This window comes from Lissotriton helveticus, chromosome 4_1, assembly GCF_964261635.1.
Source record: "Lissotriton helveticus chromosome 4_1, aLisHel1.1, whole genome shotgun sequence".
Taxonomy (NCBI): Eukaryota; Metazoa; Chordata; class Amphibia; order Caudata; family Salamandridae; genus Lissotriton; species Lissotriton helveticus.
This window is the reverse complement of record NC_136063.1, coordinates 1,437,271,802-1,437,297,269: the sequence shown is the minus strand read 5'-3', so window position 1 is coordinate 1,437,297,269 and position 25,468 is coordinate 1,437,271,802. Positions and strand designations below refer to the sequence as shown.

Below are 25,468 nucleotides of genomic sequence, written 5' to 3'. Positions count from 1 at the left end.
CAATTCCACCATTTGTAAACATGATGTAGTAACGACAGGACTCATTTGAGTTGGGTGTTACTACGACGTTTGTACATGTAGAACACAAGCTCATACCACAGTCCAGCCGTCGGTTGCACCTGCTTTCCACACAGTGCCAACTGTCCGATTCCACCATTTGTTCCCTACATGTCATGGCGCGAGCCATGACCTCAGTGCCCACACGCAACATACCCACGTGGACAAGATACTACATATCTCTTCTCCTTACAAATGACAGCACAAATGCAGAACAATGGAAATTAAATATATAAAGAAAGGAAAGAGTAAAAAGGGAACAGAATCAGGAAACAATAACACCTGAAATACCTGCAAGTGAGCAAATGAACTATATAAAATATAAAACATTCCTTAAGTTGCTAAAAGGAAAAGAAAATATGAACTACCTGAATCTAGCGAGCAGCCTTATATCATTCCACTTTTCCTGAGAGGAACGTGAGGCATGCCATCTTGTCCAGAATTGGATTGTTTGTCACTTAACACTTTTCTAATATCTGTTCTTGAACAATGTGGATAATAATTCAACTCATGGGAATCAACCTTTACAATTTTGTTCATATTCCACCGGTTGCATCCATTGAAACGTACAGCACTACCACAGATCTTGTCAATGTGCACTGGTTCGGTTAACATGGATTATCCTTTCTTAACAAAGACTGTCTTTTTGATCTTTACAAAATCACCCACAGCAATATTCTTTGAAGAAACCCTTTTTCACTTTTGTTTGGCTAGGGTAGTTTCAACCTTGTTTCTTACCACTTCATCTACTTCCTGAACAGACATACTCTGTTTGAGCCATTTAGTCATTCATGCTGGCCTGGTTTCAGTGCATGGTTTTCTGCCCTTTATCAGTTCAAACTGTGAAAAACCTGTTGTGGAGTGTGGTGTCATTCTATAGAACCATAACATGGTCATCACTGCAACAGGCATAACCTTACTGTGGCTAATAGCCCACCGTATGCAATCACCAATCATCCTGTTTAAGTGATCCACCAAACCATTGGTTTATGTGTGGTAGAGGGAACTCTTTTTTTCATTTTATTTTTTGCTGTAAACAAAGAATTCATGACAAAGAAGACTATAATACAAAGTATAGCAACCCTAACCCACCCCCTCCAGGGACTGAGAAGGTCCGGCGAGTGCCAGTTCTTTAACAAGCATTGGCATAGCCAATAGGTCTTGCTTTTGGGACCTTATAAGTATTTAGTTATGCAGCACAATATCCTTGGTGCAACAACAACTGTTGCATGGCTAAACACCTCTAAGGTCCCCCAAGGCTAGACCAATTGGCTATGCTAGGGGGATGGACAGCCTGCATTATCATGTTATGAAATTCTCCCAAAAAAAAAAAAAATAGGAGGACAGGCAATCCACAAAAGTACACACTTTAACTGTCTTTTAAGGTGTGCGCGTCACCGTGCTGTGACATGTGACTGAAACGTCCTAAAATACACGTGACACGTGAAAAACAAAGCCCAATCTGAAATGATATGAAGAAAAAAAAGAAAGTACGGTCACCCAAATGGATGCTGCCATCTGATAGTGAAAGTCACCTCAGAAAACGTTCCTAAGTCACACTGAAACTTTGCTGTGCCTCGTGGGTCACTTGAAATTCATGATGAGGAGTTATCAAATACAAGCCTTTTTATACTCATGTCAATTTTCCGAAACGCAGCTCCTCCCGCGTCGTTGCTTTCTGATGAGAAACACACTTGACGTAAAAAAATGTTAAAAAATGTTACGGGCACACCTCCTCATGCTGACGCTCGTCAATTACTTTCCAGTCGCACTGCGCTGACTCCTCTTCCTGGAGCTTAAGGAATGCACTGCAGAGCACAAAAACGACATCCACCACGAGGATAGACAACACTGCTCCGCATGGTGCTCAAAATCAAACGACTGTACCCTCAGTAGCGTTAACACTGCCAGGATATCCTCCTTAAATCATCCGGCATGGGAAAAAATACGAGGAGGTGAGCAACTCAAGGACCTGCTTACCGTGGATGCATGGGTTCTGTGTGGGATGAAGATCGTCGCCACATTTGTATGTAGTAACAACAAGACTTACTCGAGTTGGATGTTACTACGACGTTTATTCCTGTAGAATACAAGCTCATCCCACAGACCAGCCGTCCATTGCATCTGCTTTCCACACAGTGCCAACTGTCTGATTCCAATGTTCGTTACCTATATGTCACAGCACGAGCCATGACATCACAGAGGTTCCACGTGCTACACACAGGCCTGAACAAGATACTACACATGAGACTAGAATTGATGCAAACTTTGACACTACGTTGATACTATTGAACTGTTCAAATTAGAGGCTGATTAACACTGTAAAAAGAGCTAGGATTTCTAGATCCAGAAATACAATTATTTTTTATTACCAAGTAAAAAGTTCCGTACAATATGTAAATAATAAATAATTCATCAATAATATACAATGTTTTAAAACAGACATACTGTTGTTGCACTTGAAGGGAATACATGTTAAATTGTTGGAGCTCTTACGAGCATCGTTCCCTAATAGCAACTTTGTTTGTGGAAGGCCTAAGTGTACAACTTGGGAAGAAAAGACTATTAAGGCTATTGTACACTTATGCAATTTTAAAAACACAAAAGTATGTTTTTCCAGTTGATCAAGTAGGAATAGATCTATTAATATTAATGTTGACTTATTTTGAGTAAACGGAAAAATAGTTCTGACTCCCCTTCCACCTTTTCACACCCTGCATTTAAAAAAAAAAATGGTTTAACATTAATGCCAGACCCTATTCATGGGGACAAAAGGGCAGACCGGGGCTTCATGGTATCAACTATGGAGCTTAAGGTTGTTTGCCACTGGTGTCCTGTGTCTGCCCTAATATGGGCCTGCAAACTGCTGCAAGTGCAACACTTTAAACACCCGATTCTCAAGGAAGTGATCATATGGCTTTCAGAGAGATAGCATGGGTGACACGAGGACTAACGCTGCAGGTTAGCACAGCAGGCACTTATCTTCAGCAGCTGCGTCATCAAAGGCTTGATGCAGATGGGCGCTCAGCAGCGGCATTTGCAGACTCCGTATGTTATTCAGTAGGTGTGAGTCTTCTGCACTTGCGGCTTTTGGCCTAACCATAACTTCTGCGACAAGAGACTTTCCATTCCTGCATTGGGCAGTATTAATACCTGTCTCTGGGGTACACAGTGGGATGCAGGACAACATGCTGATGCTTTGGTCCAGTTCACAACAAGAACTGCTCAGGAGTTCAGTGGACTCCACAACACAAGTCACTCCTGGCTTTCCTACTTCTCTAAGTAAGCTTCTTCTGGGTGTTCCTCATTCCAGAAACACACTGGGATTCTCATCCTAGGCAGTTTCTCTTCCTGTAAGGCCATGCACCCTTTTTACCTCTCTCAGCAGACAGCCTGGCTTCAATGTGATGCACAGAATCTCAACTCCTTCAGCAAGAAGGGAAGACTTCATGTGATGCCCCCATACCTCAGGAAAACTGGTTGTCATGCAGACATCAGTCCTGTTCACACAGCAGTCCTACGAATACTCTGCAGAACACTCATTACCTTGGCCATGAATAACAAAGTGGGATGGTTTGGAACCAACTGTTATACTCATTATCCTGACAGGGAATGCAAAGTTTTTGTCTAAGATTTTAGAATGGCTTGGGTTGGATCTCTTTCAAATTAATTTTCTGGCTCTAGCTCAGATGAACAAGTTGCTTACCTTTGGTAAAACTCTTTCTGGTGGAGGATACATTATCTCACCGCAGATTCCTCACCATAGAATTCTCCCAGGGCACGAAACGTGATCCGGAAAGCTTTCGAGAGCAATGCCTCTGTTCACTGCCTCCATACCACCCCAAAAGTGACTATGCTGAGACATATATACGCGCCACCCCTACATCAGTTTCATGATTCTCCCTTACTTCACCCTTTGACACAGAAAGTGAACAAATGGTAGCAATAGTATGCAGTTTCCTAACGAGGGACCTTTTCAGATGTTAAAAAAAGAGAACAGGGAGGTAGGAAGGCAGTGAGGAATCTATGGTTACAGTATCCACCAAAAAGAGTGTAACAGAAGGAAAGTAACTCATTCTTTTGATGGATACTTCTAACCTAAGATTCCTCACCATACAATAGATACCAAAGCAGTACCTCCCGAGGTAGAAGCTCTGGAGTGGACTCCGGTCAGAAAGTCGAGCAGGATGAGTAGGTGAAATGCCCTTCCCACCAGGCACATGTTGCAGCCTGGCAGATATTAAGGACAGGCACTCCACATGCCAAAGAAGTGGTAACGGTCTTAGCACTGGTAGAATGGGTAGTCAGACCTTCCAGCAGCTGCTTCTTGGCCTGTGCATAGGAAACCTTAATGCAGATAGCAGATGTGCATAGCAGATCTTAATCCAGCTCAACAGGTTCCTCTTTTGCACAAACTTCCCTTTCTTTGCCCCCCAGAACCCAACAAAAAGCTGGTCATCCACACAGTGTTCCCTGGTATGATCAATTTAAAAAAAAGCTTAATCCCCTTTTGGGGACAGCCAACGAAGACTCCTTCTCTTTCGAGTGTTTGACAGCAATGACTGCCACTGTGAAGGTGACGTGTTTCCTGTTTGCTTACGTCTGTGATTCCTGGACAGGGAGAGAAGCAGTTCGGAATGAGGAGAAAGGCAGGGAAGCTGAGCCAGGGATATTCAGCAGCTGGCTGCGGAGGCAGAGGATGAAAGATAGATGAGAGGAGGAAAGGGCTGGCAGATGCTGGCAAGTTTGAGCGCGCCCTGATGCTAACCCTCCATCATTCCACCAGCAGCTGACCAAAGCCTGGCTCAACATTTTTCCCTTGCTCCCCTCCTGCCGCAGAAGGAAACAGAGTGTTCCGCGCTCTCATGGAGCAAGTGCGGCAGCCAGAGCCAGTCGCCGCTAAGTCAGTGCCCAGGCCCTGCAGAAGCGCCTGGCGAGACAGCCTGGTGTGCCCCGCTCACATGGTTACAATAAAGACACTTCCAAGAAAGAACCACAATCGCTCTAATCCTGTTAACCCCTCTGCAACAATCACAGACATCCCTTGTGATCAGTTCCCACTTAGTCCCTGGCAGCCGGCAGCAGGCACCAGCCATACAACTTCTGAGAAATCCTGACTAGGTGACCGGCCAAAAGTCTCGGGTGCTCTGGCAAGACCCACGTGTGTGTAAGGAACCAGGGTGTGGCCGTGGGTGGCAAACACGGGGAAGCAGCAAGCAATCACTGCGGACCGGCTAATCAAGAGCTGGTGGGACCAATCAGAGGGCACCCCTGGAGGAGTAGGCATTTGGGCGAGTCCACCCAGATCAGCAGACCCTCTGCATTCTTCTCCCTGGGTGGACACACAGCGGGACAACAGTCTATTGGTTACAGACCATAGTCAACACCCTGTTCAGACTTTCTTTTCACTGCTAGAACTTGCACAAGTTATCACACTCTTAATTGTAGCATTAACAAAAGGAAGCCAGTTACTCAGTCAAAATTAGCCACCGATGGGAGTGAAGGGAAAGGTCAACCATCCCAGGAGCCCCCCAGAACTGCCCAGAGTGACTGGAAGATAGGCCAGGCCGACTTACCTCCACCCTCAAAAGACTCCCAAAGTCCCTGAAGCAGGCTGCATCACTAACATCTCTGAGAAGCAATCCCACAAAAGTGAAGGCCAACTCACTAGTGGAGGTAGATGAAGATGTGAAAAAACAACATGGCGGACAACAGAAAGTCCGCAACTATAATGTATAACTGCGAAGGACAACAAGTCCGGAACATAGGAGCAAGGACAATTCACCCCAAGACGTCACCAGAAAGTCGTCGTAACCCCAAAAAGAGACCTATAGAATGTGGCAGAGCCAATAGATTTGAACCAATGGGTCGCAAGGGTGGTAAGAGACCCCAGGGTGACGGAGAAGGGGAGAGCGGGGGGTGGAAAAAAACATGACTAGATCCCACACCGTACCCAGGCTCAGGGTTGGAAAGGATACATGACATACAAGCAGACAAATACAGAGAATGGGCGGAGTAGAGCAATGAAAACAGAATTCAGCATTCTGTGTTGGAGTGAAGTGAAAATGTCACCCTGCAGAAGGGTCAAGCCACCCGGAGGGAGGAGAGTATAGAAAGCCCAACCTGAAAAGGTCCTCGCAGAACGGGGAGGACGGGCGGGCATTACGGAATCTGCGGCTAGACTGTGTCTCTACCAGATACATCGTTAGCGAAGGTAAGTAACTCGTTCATCTGATAGAGACATCTAGCCGCAGAGTCCTTAACTTAGACTAGCTACCAAAGCCATACCCATAGAGGAGGCGGGTCTGCGACTGACCCCCATGAAGTTCCCGAGGGAACGTAGCCGCCAAAAAGGGGACGAAACACGGTGGGGACCGCAAGCCAGAGCAGCCACACCAGACCATGAAGCTCAGAAAAGAGCGGAAAACCTTGGGAGGCAAAGGCACCACAAGCCGTCCAATAACAGCATGAAAATCCCGGAGGTAAACTGGGTGGGAGAACTAAAACATATATATCAGTGTAAAAAGGAAAGGTCATGACTTCGGAAAGAATTGGAACTGAACCTAGGGTCTGATGGATCCGCAGGATCCAGTGTGCTGACCGCAAGCAAAACCCCAAGAGAGGGCAATTGGTATGACAGAGTCAGCACATACCGGCCAGTTTGCACAACAGTGGAAGCAGCACTGTAGAAACCTGCACCATCTAAAATACGTGGGACAGCATTGGCAGGATGCCAACCCATGGCCAGAAAGTGCCGGCAGGACTAGAAAAAGAAGACACGCCAGTACATAGTCAGTCTGTGACCAGACATGTGAAAGGGCTGACGGCAACCATCAGAAGTGCCCAAAACAGGAATACAGTAAGAACGATAGTCAAGTGGAAGACCGGAACATACATACGAATACTGTGTGCGTGCTAGAACCACACAAATTATAGGAAAGACCCTCCTGTAGGGTAGCGCGAGCAGCCTAGATGCGAGAGACGGAATAGCAAGAAGGTAACCGGCAAAAAGGGGCACCAGGCAAGCTGGACATCCACATAAGAGCTCATAGTACGAGCAGACCGGGTCAAAGATCATGGACACCGCATGAAGGATGTTGCCTGCACGAGTCTGCTGTGTAAGAGCACAGAGCAGATATATAGAAAGAAGAAAAACGCTAAAAAAATCAAGTGTAACCCAATAAAAGACAAGGGCACACGAAAAATGGCAACAGTTATGTGGAAGCAGAACTGGACAGGACAACGTCCAGGCCCGTAAGCGACATCAGCCCCTCGCCTGGGAAGAGCAATGGACCCCCGCAAGACAGATGAGGAGATGTAATCACACACAATAGTGTAAACAGTCAGGACCAACCAAATGGTCCAGGGACCCTAAAAGCGAGTATCCTGAAGAGAACACTCCCCTTGAGAATGTTACAGTATGAACCCAAAGCAGAAGTGTGGGAAACACCTGTGCGGAAGCAGCAAGGAATGCAGAAAAACTCCAGTTGGGAAAGTGCCCAGAAAACGAGGGTATAAGGCAATGTACAGCAGAGATGTACATGGCAAAGCAGCGACCATGAAAGACAAGCCCAGTAAGGGCTGACCATAGAAGCAACAACGCAAACAACCTATGATAGCAAAGATACCAAGGTTCACTCCATGTTTGCGCCAACAGTAAAAAGCGTGCTGTACAGCAGCTTTTCCCTGGCTCAAAACGAGGACAGGGAGTCAGTCGTGAAAGAACTGCGCCTGAACTGAACAGAACAAGTGCCCCAAGAGACAGTGGCTGGCAAACTAAGGGCACCCATCACGGTCAAGAGGATCACTGCGGTGCTAGAAAAAGACCCATCAAGGCAGGCGAGGCAGAGGCCGCACGGTAAGGAACCCATACCGAGGCTTAGATGTACTACAGACAACTGGAACCAACTGTAACGGAAAGTGCAGTAGAGCGATGCGAACGTTAGAATCGCAGAACAGCAGAAAAAGAGGACATCCTGACCCACAGAAGGATGTCTGTGAGAAAGACTCCATTGGAGTGCACCAAAGCTAAGGCAGCTACCCAATAGCCAGCAAATACCCCACATAGGGTAAGCCTCTTGGGCAAAGCACACATTCAGAGGACTGAAAGGAAGACAGAATCAGCCATCTGGCGGTACTGAACAAATACTGAAATGGTGGACAAACCGCCTACACTATCCGGGTACTATGCAAGAACACAGGATATTTTTGAAAATTAAACCAACAAGGCAACATCGCCTATGCAGAAGAAAAAGATACAATGAATCAAAGTCGTGCCGCAAGAGTTACGGTAGTCCAGATATGAGGCGGGAGACCGCTGAATCTGCATGGCTGTCAAAAAGGTCCACGCCATTGAATGGCAGATCTCTAAGAGCATCCCAAATATTGTCTGGGAAATGACTGGCAAAGCCACCGACCCAGCAAGAGCCCTACCCACAGAGTAAGTTGCATCAAGGGAAGATCGAAGGTAAAATTGTGCCATTCCCCTGCCATCAAGAAGAAGGCGATGTAATTCTGCCCGTGACCCTTCTGGAAGAGGAGGAAGAAGGATCTTGACTAAGTCCCAAAGGGAACCACGTGCGAAAAAGCAAGACTTATTTAATGCGCGGATGCCTGCACTGGCAGAGGCAAACACCTAGACGTGTTGACGCCTAGTGGTTGTTAAATTTGGGAATACAGTTTCACATTTCCTAATAGAAATTGAACTCTATGGTTTGTTACTTATATTGTGTCCTACAAATTAACAACAGTTAATGACAAATGTGAATGTCTTGTGTTATCTCTCATTTCTCTTTTCCTATGTATTAAATCCTAGATGAACTTTTTATATTTTGTAGTTTATTGATTTTTTTGGTGTAAGATTTAATTTATTATTAAGATTTGGGATTTGAAGTGGTTTCTCAACTTTTGGCTATTTCAAGACTGGATGTATGGGAGTGTAGCGATTGAACTTGTTTGTGACAAATTGGGGTTGATTGGTGATCTCCAAGGGAAATGGAGACTTAGAAGACTAGAGCCCAGAAGAACAAGTTACTTACCTTCGGTAACGATATATCTGTAAGAAACAGTAGTTAGTATTAGATTCCTTACCTTAGAATATCCCCAGGCGTCAGTCTGGATCCGGAAACTTTTGCATAGCAGTACCCCTGCACGTCGGTAGGCGTCGTCTGCAGGCGTTCCCTGCGGCTCCGCGTCCGTCGTCGTGATGACGTCGCTGGAGTATATAGACGCCGCCTCCGCGCGCTGACGTCAGTTCTTTGCACACAGCTTTTCCGCGCCAGAACACGCAGAGCCATGTGAGAACTAATACTGGTGCCATTTGAAACTAGGGCCCTGAAAGGGATGTCCTTAACCCTAGGTATCAGTTCGCAGAACGGGGAGGATGGGTGGGGCGGTAAGGAATCTAATACTAACTACTGTTTCTTACAGATATATCGTTACCGAAGGTAAGTAACTTGTTCATCTGAAAGAAACAGGTTAGTATTAGATTCCTTACCTTAGAATAGATACCCCAGCAATACCAACCCCGGTGGTGGGTCTGCGAACCAATACAAACCTACACCAGAAAGTCCTGGAGGACCGAACGGCCAAAGAAGCCATCCCTCCGGACTTGACTGTCCAAGCAGTAGTGCCTCGCAAAGGTGTGCAGCGAGGCCCACGTAGCCGCCTGGCAAATGTCCTGCAAAGGGACTCCCCGGCCCAGGGCAGTAGTAGCCGCCGTGGCCCGAGTGGAATGGGCCCTCAGCCCAACAGGAGGCTCCTTCCGAGCCAAAGAGTAGCATGCTTTGATGCACAGGACGACCCACCGAGAGATGGTTCGTTTCTGTACCGCCCTTCCCTTCTTCTCACCCACGTAGCCAACAAACAGTTGGTCATCCACCCGGAACTGGCGTGTGCGATCCATATAAAATGAAAGCTCACGTTTTGGGTCCAGACGATGGAGCCGCTCTTCATCTTTTGAAGGATGCGGAGGCGGGAAGAAGGAGGGTAAGGTGATGGACTGCCCGATGTGAAAAGCAGAAACTACTTTGGGCAGGAAAGAAGGCCTAGTCCTAAGAACCACCTTGTCAGGATGGACGGACAAGAAAGGAGGTTTTACAGAAAGGGCCTGGAGCTCACTCACTCTCCTGGCAGAGGTGATGGCAACCAGGAAGGCCGTCTTTAAAGTGAGAAGACGGAGAGGACAGGAATGAAGCGGCTCAAAGGGAGCACACATCAAGAATGTCAGAACCAGGTTCAAGTCCCACTGAGGCATCACAAACGGAACAGGAGGATACATGTGCGTGATGCCTTTCAAGAATCTCAGTACAATAGGGGACTTGAATAAAGATGGCTGATCAGGTAGCCTTAAGAAGGCGGAAAGGGCAGAAAGGTAGCCCTTGATAGTGCCCAGAGCAGAGCCCTGCTGGGCAAGAGAAAGAAGGAAGAGGAGAACCTCGGAAAGAGGGGCAGAAAGGGGATCCACAGCCTTTGCTGTGCACCATGCCACAAATCTGTTCCACCGGCAGGCGTATACCGACTTTGTGGAGGGACGCCTGGCTGCCAGAATCACATCACAGACTTCAGGAGGCAAGTCGAATGGCCTCAACTGTCGCCGCTCAATCTCCACGCATGGAGGTGGAGGCTGGACAGGTTCGGGTGGAGGACCGTCCCCTGCTGCTGCGACAGAAGGTCCTCCTGAAGGGGCAGGCGGATCGAGGGACCGACTGACATGCTGAGTAGCTCGGGATACCAGTATCTTCGAGCCCAGTCCGGAGCCACAAGGATAACTTGGGCCCGGTCGCGCCTGATCTTCTTCAGCACTCTGGGCAGAAGTGGTATAGGCGGAAAGGGGTACAACAGACCGCAACTCCACTCGCGCCGAAAGGCGTCGCCGAGCGAGTGCCGTCTTGGAAACTCCAACGCGCAGAACTGATGACATTGCGCGTTCTCTTCTGTGGCGAATAGATCTAACCAAGGCTCTCCCCATTGCTGAAAGAGGCCGTTCGCCACGTCCGAGTTCAGACGCCATTCGTGATCCACCGAGCACCGACGGCTGAGTTCGTCCGCCCTGGCGTTCAGAGAACCTGCCAGGTGTTGAACCGTCAGAGTCACGCCCTGACGTTCCAGCCATTGCCAGAGGCGCAGAGCCTCCTGGCAAAGGGTCCACGACCCCACACCGCCCTGTTTGTTGCAGTACCACATGGCGGTGGTGTTGTCCGTGAACACCTGCACTACACTCCCGTTGACAAAGGGGAGGAATGCCTTCAGTGCTAGGCGAATCGCCCGCAGCTCCAACAGGTTGATATGGAGCCGGGACTCCGCCGGAGACCAGATGCCTCTGATCTCCGCCTCTCCCAAGTGGCCACCCCAGCCCTGGAGGGACGCGTCCGTCACAACGACGTGCTCCGGTTGGGGAAGGGAGAGGGATCTGCCTCTGACCCAATCGCGGTCCGTAAGCCACCACTGCAACTGTCTCGCAGTGCCCTCCGAGATCAGGACATGGTCGGATAGGTTGCCCTGATGCTGGGCCCACTGAAACTTCAGGTCCCACTGCAGAGCCCGCATCCGCCACCTGGCGTGATGCACCAGTAGGATGCAGGAGGCCATCAGCCCCAGAAGCCGTAGCGTCAACCTGACCGAAACCCGGGATAACGGCTGAAAGATGGGAATCAGAGCCTGAATATCCCGGACCCGCCGTTCCGGAGGATAAACCCGAAACTGCGCCGAGTCGAGAACCGCTCCGATGAAAAGGAGCTTTTGAGAGGGACACAGGTGTGATTTCGGCACATTGATGGAAAACCCCAGCTCGTGCAGGAGGTCTGCCGTCATCTCAAGGTGGTGGACGACTGTTTGGGGCGAGCCCGCCTTCAACAACCAGTCGTCGAGGTAGGGGAAGACTGAAACCCCTAACCGGCGCAGATGAGCTGCGACCACCGCCATCACTTTCGTGAACACCCGTGGGGCGCTGGTAAGGCCGAATGGGAGCACGATAAACTGAAAGTGCTCCTGGCCTACCGTGAACCGCAGGTAACGCCGGTGGGCCGGCAGGACGGGGATGTGAAAATACGCATCCTGCAAGTCCAACGCTACCATCCAGTCTTGTGGGTCTAGAGCAGCCAAGACCTGAGCCAAAGTCAACATCTTGAACTTCTCCTTCCGGAGGAAGCCGTTGACGTTCCTTAGGTCCAAGATAGGACGGAGGCCTCCTTTGTCCTTCTTGGGCACCAGAAAGTAGTGGGAGTAGCAACCACACCCTACTTCTGGCCCAGGAACGTGCTCGATGGCCCCCTTGGCCAAGAGGGCCGTAACTTCCTCCTGCAGAAGTGTCAAGTGGTCCCCCCGACACACGGTGGTTCTGCGGTGGCATGGCTGGAGGAGTGGACTCTAAGGGGAGGGAGTAGCCCCTTCGGACGAGCTGCAGCACCCACCTGTCCGATGTAATCGCGCGCCAGCGGGAGTGGTGATGGCGAACCCTGCCACCCACTGGCGTCACGTGAGCCCGAAAGCTCGGACTAGGAAGATTTGGAGGCTGCTGCGGGGGGAGGTGTGGACTGACCTCGCCGCTGCCCTCTACCGCCACCACGGCGGAATCCACGGCCGCCACCGCGCTGGGGAGCGTTCTGCGGCGCGTGGCTGGCAGCACGTGTGGGACCGCCCCTTCCTTGGCCACGAAAGGGGCGAAACGAACCCGTTTGCTGGCGCTGGGTCGAAAGACCCAAGGACTTGGCCGTGACCCTGGAGTCCTTGAAGCGCTCAAGCGCGTTGTCCGCCTTGTCACCGAACAGGCGACTGCCATCAAATGGCATGTCCATGAGGGCAGTTTGGACGTCCGGCGAGAAGTTGGCGGATCTCAGCCAAGCATGGCGACGAATCGCCACCGTCGTGGACATAGCCCGTCCCAGCGAGTCGGTCGTGTCAAGACCACACCTGATCGAATACCTCGCCGCGTCCCGGCCTTCAACCAAGGCCTGGTTGAGCTTGTCCCGCACCTCCTGCGGGCATTGCGGCAAACACTCCGCGACCGTATCCCACAGGGAGTGGGTGTAGCGGCCCAAGAGGCACGCGGTATTGCAAGACCGCAGTCCAGCGCTCAAAGACGAAAATACCTTTTTGCCAAATTGGTCATATCGCTTCGATTCCCGATCGGGCGGGGCCGACGGGAATGCGGACTGTGAAGTGGAGGCCTGGATCACCAGACTCTCCAGGGAGGGATGGGTGGAGAGGAAGGCAGGGTCGTCCGAACACGGACGGTGACGCCTGGCAACGTTCCGGTCAACCGGTGCACCGGAAGCGGGCCTGGAGCAGGTGCCCAAAAGGACATCCGTCAGGGCCTCATTAAACGGCAGCAGAGGCTCCTGAGGGCATGACTGCGGTTTAAACACTTCGGTGAGAATGTTAGGTTTGACCTTAGCGACGGGGAGCTCAAGGCGCAAGGCCTTGGCAGCCCTCATCAGGACCACCGAATAGGCAGCCCCCGCCTCCAACGCCACAGGGGAAGGCGAGACAAACCCAGGGTTGGGCGACTCGTCCAGACCACTGGCATCACCTAAGTCACCTACCCAGTCCACATCATACTGGCAGGCTCGTGATAAAGGGTCCTCAGACCCCTCCCAACCCTCTCCATACTCGTCCTCATCGCCGTAGTCCGGGTCGACGATATAGACCGGCTCCTCGGAGCCAATGGGGCCCAACGGCGCCGGACTCGGCGTCGGACGATGCCGGTCCGACTCCGCGTCAGGAGTCAGAGAGGGAATGGGGGTGGCGCCGCGCGGCGCCGGGGACCCGACGCCGGCCGGAACCGACGGCGGAGCCACGGCGTCGCGCGGAGGCGGCACCACGGGTTGGCCCAATGGAATCGGCGCCGGAGAGGCCGGTGGACCAGCCGGCGACGACCCTGAGGGGCCCAGCGGCGCCGGGACCGGAGCCGCCGGCGGCGTCGGGGCAGGAGCACCCGAACCGCTCGGGCCCCCAGACGGGACCGATGGGCCCGCAGGCGCCGTAGGCCCCGCCGGAGGAGACATCGCCCTCATAGCCATGAGGAACTCCTCAATCTCCTCGCACGACGCGCCTTCCCCAGGGACCGACGGGTATGGGGCAGACGGTGTCGGCGACCCACGCGGGGCCGCGGGGGTGGGGCCACCCGAACCCCCGGCCGCATCACGCGGGCGTCGGGTGGAGTCAGGGGTACGATGACGATGCCCCGACTTCTTGTGACGCTTACCTGACGAACCGGAGGAATGGCGGCGACTCCCGGAGCGCTCATGGCGGCTCCGCGATCGCTCCCTCGACCGCTCCCTCGACCTCCGACCGGACTGGGACCGCTCTCGACGCGGGGCCGACACTCGGAGCTCGAGCAGCTTGCGGGACCGCTCCCGTCTAGCTTTACTAGTCAAGGCCCGGCAGTCGACGCAGGACTCCACGTCGTGGTCCGCGCCCAGACACCGGAGGCAGAGTCGATGGTGGTCGGTGACCGACATCAGGCGGTCGCACCCGTCGCAACTCTTGAAACCGGGCATCCTACCGGCACCGTAGAAAGATTTAGAATTATCAAAAAACTTGGTCAAAAGACCGGAGTCCGGCTCTTCGGATCTGTGCGAACTGGCACGGAAAAAAGAAGAACTGACGTCAGCGCGCGAAGGCGGCGTCTATATACTCCAGCGACGTCATCACGGCGCCGACGACGGACGCGGAGCCGCAGGGGACGCCTGCAGACGACGCCTACCGACGCGCAGGGGTACTGCTACGCAAACGTTTCCGGATCCAGACTGACGCCTGGGGATATTCTAAGGTAAGGAATCTAATACTAACCTGTTTCTTTCAGATCTACAGAACTGTTTAAGGGAAAAAATCCTTTTCATCGTCAATTTTATGCATTTCTAAGAACATATTTTTGTATCATTTATTTAACCACTCCTTTAAGTTATATACAATTAATGATTTTAAGTAAATCGAACATAAATAAACTTATGCCTCATTGAAAAGGGGCAAGGGCTCAGCCCAGACTGTAAGATTTCTGTAAGGACACTTGGCTTAACCTCAACAGATTTAAGTTGTAGGTCCAAGACGACAGCTGCTCATCAGATTACCATTGAAAATTATGCATTCTTTTCCACTGGAAGATCAAATGGCCAGTTCAACTGTTTTAAAAGGGAAGTACCAACCCCTTTGATCTTTTGTAAGTCCATGTATGCATTTTCCTCCAATGAGTTGTTAAATTGTTAGGGCGGCTCCTCCCAAATGGTGGAGGAGCGTCACCCCACTGCCAGCAGATGATAAATAAAACGAGAATAAAACATTGTTATTATCATTTTATTTATCTCTGTCCGAGCTGCTTACGTCGACCGCAGATGGAGTGTGAGGGGCCTGGCCATGGTAGGGAGGAGAACTGTGCACTTATAAGTGTTCATGTTAGTATGGCCGGCCAAACAGACATTTGTGCTTATGTTTTTCCAACCCAGCTGTGTTCCATAGCCAGTTTGGAGAAACGACCCAGGCCGCCAGGCACTGCCTCAGTGGCAAACCAGGCCACTCAGACCAATCCTTGCGCTGCTCTCATGCTAGAGAGCAGCATCTGGATTGGGTTGGGAGCCTAAGCCTTCAGGCCCATCCACTTCCAGGGCGAGAGAAGCAGGAGCAACAAGGCGGTCGGCAGTGGGAGCAGAGTGGCAGGTAAGTGCTAATTAATTTTGTTTTTATTCCCCCGCCACCCTACCAGTTTCGATTGGTGGCAGCCGCCACTGTAAATTATCTCCATCATCACCTCTAGGTGGTAGCAAGCTTTGGTCAGAATCGAAGCCAAGAAGACAACTGAGCCTTTGATCTTGCATTCACTCTGGTAAAGACAAAGGGTTAGATTTAGGCTGAATGGCGACCAGTTACGCTTTTGTCATTTTGTAGCGTAACATCAGTCAGGAGTGGGCGGACGTTGGTTTGGGGTGAAACTCAACACATACACAAAATATTATTGCTAATGTCCGAGATCACATAAAATCAGAAGAGAATCAAAACTGCCCATGGTCTCCTTTGACATAGGAATAAAGGCTGAATTATGGAGAGTAGGTCAATGTCCTTCATGAGTGCATGCTTGGTGCGCCTCTCTAAATCACAGACAAGGTGCTAGCTCTCGTATTACCTTGCAGAGGCCAGACGTCTGCACACGTGACTTATTAGCAGGATACTAGTTTGACATGCTTTCAGGCTCTCAGGCAGGGGGTACAAGCATGTTTACAAAACTCCTTTTCAGATCAGTTAAATGAACAAATAGTATATTTTTTATGCTTAAGGCCAGATGTGAAATCCATCACTGCCAAATTGGTACCCGTTATACAAGGAATCGCACCTTTAACCACATTACCTACAGAAAAGGGTAATTTATGCTATTTGGAAAAACCAGGTACACAACATTTAAAAATACCAATAATGAAAGACATAGAAAATGTAAAAGGATTGTACATTAAACGTGGTCATGAAATAAATGCTGGTTGTGTTGTTGAAGTAGTACCAGTTATGACCTCTCTAGGGACTCAGTTTAAACATAAACTTCATTTGGAGCAGGAAGGATATTTTACACATAAGACATATTTGAAGACCTGCACCCGAGAAAAACTGTGGATGGATATTGACAGATTGTGTGGTAATATTGTTAATGAGTGGCTGCTTTAGCGTGCCGGGAAATACTTCAAACCATCCTTGGCTACTTACAAACTTAGCTTCCTGCTAGTAGCAAAATGTATGGAGGAGATTCACTCACTGCTCAATAAGAAAGCACACTATTCGTGGAATTTGCAGAGGCAATGCAGGGCTGCAAGCCTGGATGATGTGCTGGAATAATATATAGCATGGCCTACGTTTGCACTTTCGTTAAACGAGCCAGGAAAATGCATTTCCGCACATGTGTCCTTTAAATGAATTGGGATTAGAAAAACATCTATAAAAATTCTGCTACATTTTCTTTGAGGTCTTTAGCTAGGCATGGGAAAGGATTATATTTTCCAAATGCGAATTCTATGATACAATGTGGCAACATTTTTTAAAATAATGTGGGAATAGTCAAATAAAATGCATGCTTCGCAATTAATTAGTTACTGGCACTTATTTTGTTATACATTGAGCACTGAATTTAAGAAAAGGTTAACCACACATTTGGTGAATTAATAATTACACGAATGGCGACCTGCTTTGGGAGCAGATAATTATTGATCTGCACTTTAAATTTGGTGACATGTAATAAAATAATGAGAGAATGTAATAACGTTCTATTGTGATGTTATTTGTTTCAAAAGTAAATTGGAGGGACTCTCTGTGGCTTGGCTTTGGAATGTTATGGCTTCTGTGTTCTTAAAGGAGTAATATCACTAAAAGATAGCGATATTACCCTGAAAAACATAAATGACAAGATAGAATGACAGTAAAATCACCTGTAAATCGTGATTAAAAAGGTCATGAAAATTGTGCTTGAAATTCTAGTCAGAACTTTGACTGTGCATGAGAACTGAGTGGACCTGGAAAAAGGAGCCGAAATAAACACATTTGACTAAGCTGATAAGTTTCACTTTGTACAGTTGGTACTCGAAGAAAAGTACACCTCAAAACGTACTTTGGATTGAGTGTAAAGGTCTGGGAGTTATCTATCCAGAGAACACAATGCATGCATAAGTAGCCGTGCGAATTTTAGGCCCCAATTATTCTCCCAGGTATGCAATCCCTTTTGCCAAGTTTTTAAGGTATGAATGTCAGCAGCCCTCCATGCCAAGAACAGATGCATACTGGTAAGTAGCATTTTCCGTTCGAGGCATGTGGGCTGCTGAATTCATATCTTAGTATAGACTGTATAGCAGTTTCTCCTCTAGCAGTGGTTATCTGTACCAGCTGCAATGGTTTGAAAAAGAGTTTAAAGGACAGCTTGGCCTACAGCAGCTTGTTGCTTAGCTTGCACGTCAACACAGTAGTGTTTAGTGAAAGTGTGTATGGTAGACCATGTAGCTGCCCTACATATGTCTTCTAAGGGAATATTTCCTAGGAAAGCCATGGATGCCCCCATTTTGGGCATGGAGTGTGCTCTTGGGGGAACTGTTAAAGTGTGCTTTGCTTTTTGATAGCATATTTGAATGCATTTAACGATCCATCTGGCTATTCCCGTCTTGTAAATGGGATTACCCTTATGTTGTGGTGAAAAGGCAACAAATAGTTGCTTTGTCTTTCTGCGGAGTAGATCGGCTGCCGGGGACGGCCCTCACCAGGTCAGAGCACCAGAGGTAAGGACACCAGATTTGAACCCTCAGCAAGTTTCATCTACGTGCCGCTGTATGAGGCAGACAGCAGCTCATGGGCAGCAAACTGTGCAGCTGCTGCCTGGTGCCTACCAAAATTGCAAAGAAGAGGTGCAGCGGGGGACCGCTGCCCACTCCAGCAGGCAGTTACTGCCAGGGTGCAGAATGTAGGTCACCAGGGGGATGCAGTGTGTAGGTTAACCTCCAGCAGTCAAGGATGCAGGGATCCCCTCTCACCGCTGACAGGTAACCCCCGTGTCAGTTTCACACATGGCACTCCACACAAAGCGGCTATGTCCCATAACATGAAGGACATCAATGACATAAAAACATGTCATTTGTTGTGCTGTTTCTTGCATTTTGCAAGCCATGCCCCTTTGCTGGAGTAAGGCACAGAGCATAATCCATACCAAAACACCCTTAAAATATACTGCCTCCTAGTATCTGTGACATGTGACTCCAACACCTTGTAATCCTCATTGTTGTATTCATTTAACATTTCCTAGACTGCTTTACACATGTATGATTCACTGTCTCTATGCAATGCGTCTGTGACATTAAGTGCTCTGACACGGTGTACTAGTAGGAGCAGCACTATAAAATACATGAATATTTGTGACAGAGAATGGAGAGATGAGGGGCACTGTTGTTCAGTGGTTCTGAAGGAAGCCGTGGAGAACGAGGTCATGGGGCACAAAAAAAAATGTTGCACTGGGTGCTATCTGCTGGTCCAGAGAAAGTGAGTAAGTAATGTCTCTCACTGTGTTTTTTGAGATTGATAGTTTGTCCAGTTGGGAAGGTGTTATTGGTCTTGACTGAATGTAGGTATGATCTTTAGCAGCACAATGCTTATTTTATAATGCAAGTCACAATCTGTAATATTATTTTAAGTAGGAGTTAAATCATGCTAATTATGTGGGCGGAGCTTTGGGGTAGTGGGTGTGGTAAATTTTTAAGTAAGTAAGTGATAGCTGTGATGCAACGTGTCCCTGGACATTAATTTCAAAAGTTGGCAACTTTGATGCTACCCAACATAATAACCTTAATCTGTAGGTACTCCCCACATTTTTATGCACTTTGATGTAAGAAATATGCAACATATTTGCTTTAAAACAAATTAGGAAAAAATATAAAATAGTTAACAGTACAGACCCATTTCTGTGTCACATTCTTCCATTTCGTGGTCGTGCTTGGAGCTCCCGTTCAAGAATCCATGGGAGGTGGGCTCAGCCACACCATTGGAGTAATGATCGGTTTCCATATCTACGTCACTGCTGAGAAAGAAAGCATTGTAATGTTACTTAGGAGGTCAGTTTCCCGTTCATCCGCACACCAGCGAACGTTCCCATTAAACCTCATCCTCATTTGAATAGCCGCTCCCACTCCCGATACAATATGAAACAGGATGATGGTAGCTTCAAAGTTTGGGTAAAGGTTCTGTACACAAATTTAAATATATACTTTGGATAAAAAGGCATAAATACCCAACTGAAAGAGTAAAGTACTAGCATTTGAGATTTCTGCACTTCACAAATTACAATTCCAGCAAGGCCAAACCAGCCTTTTAGCCTTCAGCAGGTGGTAAACGGGTTAGTAGTGACTAGGGTAACATTAACACCTTTTTTCTTAAAGCACTTAGGAATGGCAAAAACTGTGGTACTAAGTGCCATTTCAAAACAAACTAATATTTTGATAGTGCTTGCAGGTAAAGAAACATTTTCCTTCCTGCAGTAGTGTCTTTATGAAAGTGGGAGGAGAACCTCTACAAACAAAAAAGCAGAGGGTGGTGGGACCAATGTGCGAAAAGTCCAATATCTTCCTAACCTGGTTTAAACTTTATTTACAATCCTATTACATCAGGCACAGCATATATTGCTAAGTGTATCAAACCCGAAGCATGTGTAGAGTTGCTGGAGAAGTTTAACCTGGTATCAGGACTAGTAGTTAACAGTCAAAGTCCCCTTTCCTCCAACACAATACTGATGCAATGGCTATATTTCCTATTAGGGTTGCTATTTACTACTTCCAAAGCTTAATGTATCACGGTCAAAACAATACTATTGCTACTATGTTTTTCACGTCATGTTGATGAGCATTTCCAAATCTTTATCCACACCAAAGGATTTCCTTCTTAGACTCTTTGACTGGCATGGATGCACTCTCAAGGCTTCAGCATAGAAATTGAAATTATCATACGAGGAAGGCAGAGTGGAGGTGCCATTCCATGACTAGTTATGAGGTAGACAGTCTTTCACTGACTGATGAGGTCTCAGGTAGGTCCACTGACACAAGTTGTCTAGAAGATCAGAACTGCCATTGGCAGTAGAACCTTCTGACTGTGATAACTGTAGTCAGTACGAGAGGTCTTCCTGCTCCAATATTAAATATACATGTACTTTGAAGAAAACTAACCATTACATGGGCTGATAAGCTATATCAGTGGTTCCCAAACTGGAAGGTGGGGACCCCCCCAGCAATTTGTACGATTAAAATTTAAAACATTAAAAGAGTAATGCGAAAAAAAGAAACCCATGCACACAAAACAAATACTCGAATTACTAAGGATTTTAGTATTTTACATTGAAAGAGTATGCCAAAAACGGAAAGTTTTAATGGGAAGGTTGGTGCTGCATCTGAGATTACCTTTTAAATGGTTACTTTTATTTTGCAGTACAAGGCTTCTGCTCCTGTCAGGGCCAGACCAGAGTGGAAACCCAAAGCAGCCCTGGCAAATGTTTTCCGACCAGTTCCCATACAGTGCACACCAAGTGCAGTGAGTGAGGGTGACCACTACAAAGCGGGCTTTGGGAGGCTCTCCCCCAAAAACATTTAGGATACAATAGTGCATTCTACAGCACATTTATCATTATATATTGAATTGCATTAGCTTTTTAGAGAATAGTAAATGATGACCTTACTATGCACCAGGATACAACAATCTTTGTTGGGGTTCTTCAATGATTCCCTTATTATCACCCTACAACAGTGCTTCTCATCTCTCCTTAGACCCTCTGTCACATGTATTTCATTTGTTTTATTGCATCTCTAATACCATTGTAGATGTCAGAGCACTTTATATCACATACATAAAGAGACAATGAATCATACTTGTAAATCAGTGTAGAGAAAATGTTACATAAGGCAAAGGGGACTACAAGGTGTAGGATTCACATGTTATTCATACTGGTAGGCATTTTTAAAGAGTGCTTGGTCTGGAAAAGCACAAACTCAGGATTCAGAACCTAACACAGTAGTTAGCATTGACTTTAACAATAAAAATGTATTTCCACCCAAATAAACCCCTTAGCAGCATCAGGATAATGAAAGACTGGGAAAAAAATATGTTACTAATTTGTACCAGGCAATGTGTAAGAAGCTCTTTGATGACAGTTTGTAGGTCACCGTGCTAGATTAGGATTGTCTCTTATGAGCTGAAGAGTAACAAAAGAATCTCGGTCACAAAAGAAGTAATGCACGGACCTATGCACATAAAATATTGGTTTTTCAAATGCACGGTACGCGTTCTTTGCAGCAGGCATATTAACCCTCTGTGCTACATTAGATAAGTCAAACCTGCCACTGGACAAAACTCTCATCTCTCTCCAGCAGGTACACTAATCACTGGTGTTATCTTGACACTTATTGTTGCTCGAAAACTGCTAATTCTATGAGGAATTTTGGAGTGCTTTTAAAACTGCAGCCTGAGGACCCCTTGGGAATGTGTCGCGGACCCCAGTTTGGGAAACACTGAGTTATACTACACACCTTAATTGCCTGGGTTACACCTCAACATTTTTCTACGGGAAAGTAGGGTTGGTTTACCAAGTCTTAGAGGTCCAGCAGGTTCTGTCAGGGTGGGTAAAGTGCGTATTGACTGGAAATTCAAACCCTATAGATCTTTTCTGAAACAGTTTGGCTATAATAGCTATTACTTTCTGAGATCTGCAGTTCAGCAGGTAACGCTCAGGAGGCCTACAGGGACTTCTACGTTTCTCTGAAGTTCCATGAAGCGAACTAGATACTTAATGCCCTAACACTAGAAGCAAGCCTGCTTCGACTGCATGCTGAGATATAGCCTGGCTCTGCTATCCTTAAAGCTGGAAGCAGTGGGAAGAGAACATAGGAAGGTGTATCTAAGATGGTGAGTGGAATGAGGCATAAACGTACCCAAGACTACCTGCACATAATATCCATTGCATTATAAATGTCTGATGATAGACCACCTGTTAGCTGTACACTGTAGACTTCCCAATAAATCAGCACAATGTCGTAGATGTGTCTTTAACGCACAGGATTCTTGGCATTTGTGGAGGGAGTGCAGTGTTCTGTTTTTATTTTGAAGGGAAATCCCAGAGTGGGCAGTATTTTAAACTACCTCCTTCGAGCATTTAATAAATGGAGTTTAGGAACAATCCTGCCTGTTATAACAAAAGCTACGTTTCAGTGACGCTTACTGGAGGATGCCTCTTAGCTTCTTTTTAGCCCAATTACTGGTACAACGATATGACAATCTTCTGTTAAAGACTGTAGGTGAAACCTGCACAAAATACTGATCATTCAAAAGTAGGCAGCTCTAGGGGATGTTTATGAATTGCAGGAAAATGTAGGGATGACAGATCATAAATTGATAATGACAGGCACCTTCTAGTAAGAGGCTTAACCCTGGGTATCTGAATAAACATCCTTACCTTACTCAATGCCATTATCAGGATGGTATTCACACTACTGACAACAGAAAGGCACAGTATGTGCAGTCTTATGACTTGTGATTCTCACCTAAACAGGTGAGGCAAAAGGTATAAAATGACTAATAATTAATTCCTCCAAACAAATTCTCAAATTGCTCAAATGTGCTATTAGGTGAGTTTTGTAACAAACCAGACCAGAGGCAACTATAAGATGAATTTCAAATTCATAACAAAATAAACAGAAAGGAGACACAAAACAAAAATAAAGAGGAGAAATAGGAGGCAGCTAACGTAAAAAAAATAAATAAAAAAAAACACAATTAAAAAAATAATAAAAATAATTTCATTAGCCGCTTTGCTGCGGCCGGAATTCCCCCGCTGTGCTAAGGAATTAGACGCGTGCGCGGTTCGGATGGCAACTGCCCATCCTCCTCACACGTCCACTGTGACGTCAGACGGTCGGGGGCCGTCTGACGCACGGAAGAGGTTAATGCAAGTTTGGTTAGCAAAATAAAGCAAATGAAAATATTTAAAAAAAGAATAACGACCGACTGGTGGGACAATGAACATGTGGTGGTGATCAGGAAGATCAACAGCATTAATTATTAGTTAATGAAGAGATGTGGGTCATTTAGCCTGATAACGAAATTCATGATTACGAATTGGTGAATTTTGAATCTTTAAAAAAATTGGTAAATAAAAGGATTGAAAAAGCATTTGATGCTCTTAAAAGTGGTATACAACCTTTACATTTTAAATTTGTTTAAATACATAAATCGCCGAGTTTTGGAAGGATTAATGTGATGCTGGAATTAAAAGAGCGCATAAGCAGCTTTTTGTAGGATATTATTGTGGTATTAGCTCGTGAGGATATTCGATTAAGCCATGAAGAAGCATCAGTTCACTTTAAGCTGCGAAAAGTGTTGGCGTCACAACATCAAAGAAATCAATTATTGCACTTGATATGAATGGAAAGAGACTCAAATGAAATACGGGTTGTTTTTCCAAGGTTTTGTCAACCAAGTGGGTTGAGTCCAGAGGGCCATTATTATTAAAAAAAAAAAAAAACATTTTACTAGTTAAAAGAATAACAATTACAAATACAATTTAGCGCGCATATATAAGGCAAAAATAGCCTCAGGGTACCACTCTGATATCAAAAAGCTAAATAGCCACTAGTGATCATGTGGGCGCATTCTGAGCAGGTGCAAAAGATTATCAAACATGAGGACATGTCCTAGAAAAGACTTTTTACAGATATCTGGATTTTTCTAGAATAAGAAACCCTGGAGTAGAAAATAAAATGAAGATTAAAATTAATGCATCTTTTATTTAACCAATTTACCATCTGTTTATCTTCTACAAGTACAAGTTACTCTTAAGAATTTACAATTAGAATGTACGAAAGACTCCTCACTGTTGACCTTTTAACTTCATATCACAAACATCAAAGGTATGCTGCGGTCCAACATTTTGGCTTCCGTCATGAAGTAATAAAAAAAAAGACAACAGGGATTCTGTTGTAATTATACAATTTCTTTAAGTAATTTATTGGCAGGAGAAACACAGGACGATCCCTACCAGACGCAGCTGATTTAAACAGTAACAGTCTACAGTATGATGACCTCACATGTGGAATGTGAGTACATCATAAATACGATGACACAGCTAGAATAAAGCAAGCTGGTACATTATAACAGATTCATTGCACACTACCCACCTGGTGAAGCTGTTGGTGGCTTGCTGAGATCGTGTTACGTTTATGCTGTTGAGCTCCGGCACATTTAGAATGGTAGATTGGTGTTTAATATGACAGTAAGACTGGTGTGCTTTGTTTGATAGCACACCATTACTGCAAGTGCTTTCAAAACCTGGGGAGAGAGAAAGTGAGGCAGTCTCTTAGATACTGAAGTGGATGTATTAAAGAGCAATTCAATATTTCTTTCCAACTGTGCAAAACATTTTTTTAAATGGGGGTAAATAATACAAAAAAAAAACCAAAGATGCTTTTAAGTTGCAGGATATTTATCAAAATGTTTCAATTCATGCCTGTGTACTTGTTTCATCATGCCAGAAATTTTAATTTTGTTTTCAAAGTTTCCTATATATCATTGGTGTTGTACTCTTTAAACTGACGGCAGCAAAGGCTGAAATGTGGCTAGCAGTCGTGGGGGACTAAAGGTCTTAAGCCGTTTCATAAATGTTCAAGATATTTTAGAATATAAAAAAATTCCACCATCGTAAGTAGTTACTTTAACCAGGAAGTATTACAGACACGAAAAAAAACTACGTTTGCAGTCATAGTTCTTATTAGATGCAATCATAAAGATAGTGTGATTTATGCAATATGCCTTTCTTATTAGGGCATTATGGTTAGGGAATTTACACAGGATTACCACATTTGACCACATAGCACATTTCCCAGCATGTTTATATTTCAGAAAGCTATTGTTGGTGTCCAACAGTTTAAGC

General features: G+C 46.5%; 1 protein-coding gene across 4 annotated transcripts in view; it reads right to left on the bottom strand.

The window, feature by feature from the left end:
- RANBP9 (RAN binding protein 9) overlaps nt 1-25,468 on the bottom strand; it is a 315,855-nt gene that overhangs the window by 25,185 nt on the left and 265,202 nt on the right. For 2 of the 4 annotated variants that reach the window (XM_078687988.1, XM_078687990.1), the window contains 2 exons: nt 24,717-24,867; nt 19,461-19,582 (listed from right to left, as the gene is read on the bottom strand). In XM_078687988.1, coding sequence (XP_078544114.1) covers nt 19,461-19,582; nt 24,717-24,867 — 273 coding nt within the window. The remainder of the gene's footprint in view (nt 1-19,460; nt 19,583-24,716; nt 24,868-25,468) is intronic. The other 2 variants (XM_078687989.1, XM_078687991.1) reach the window with 1 other exon arrangement.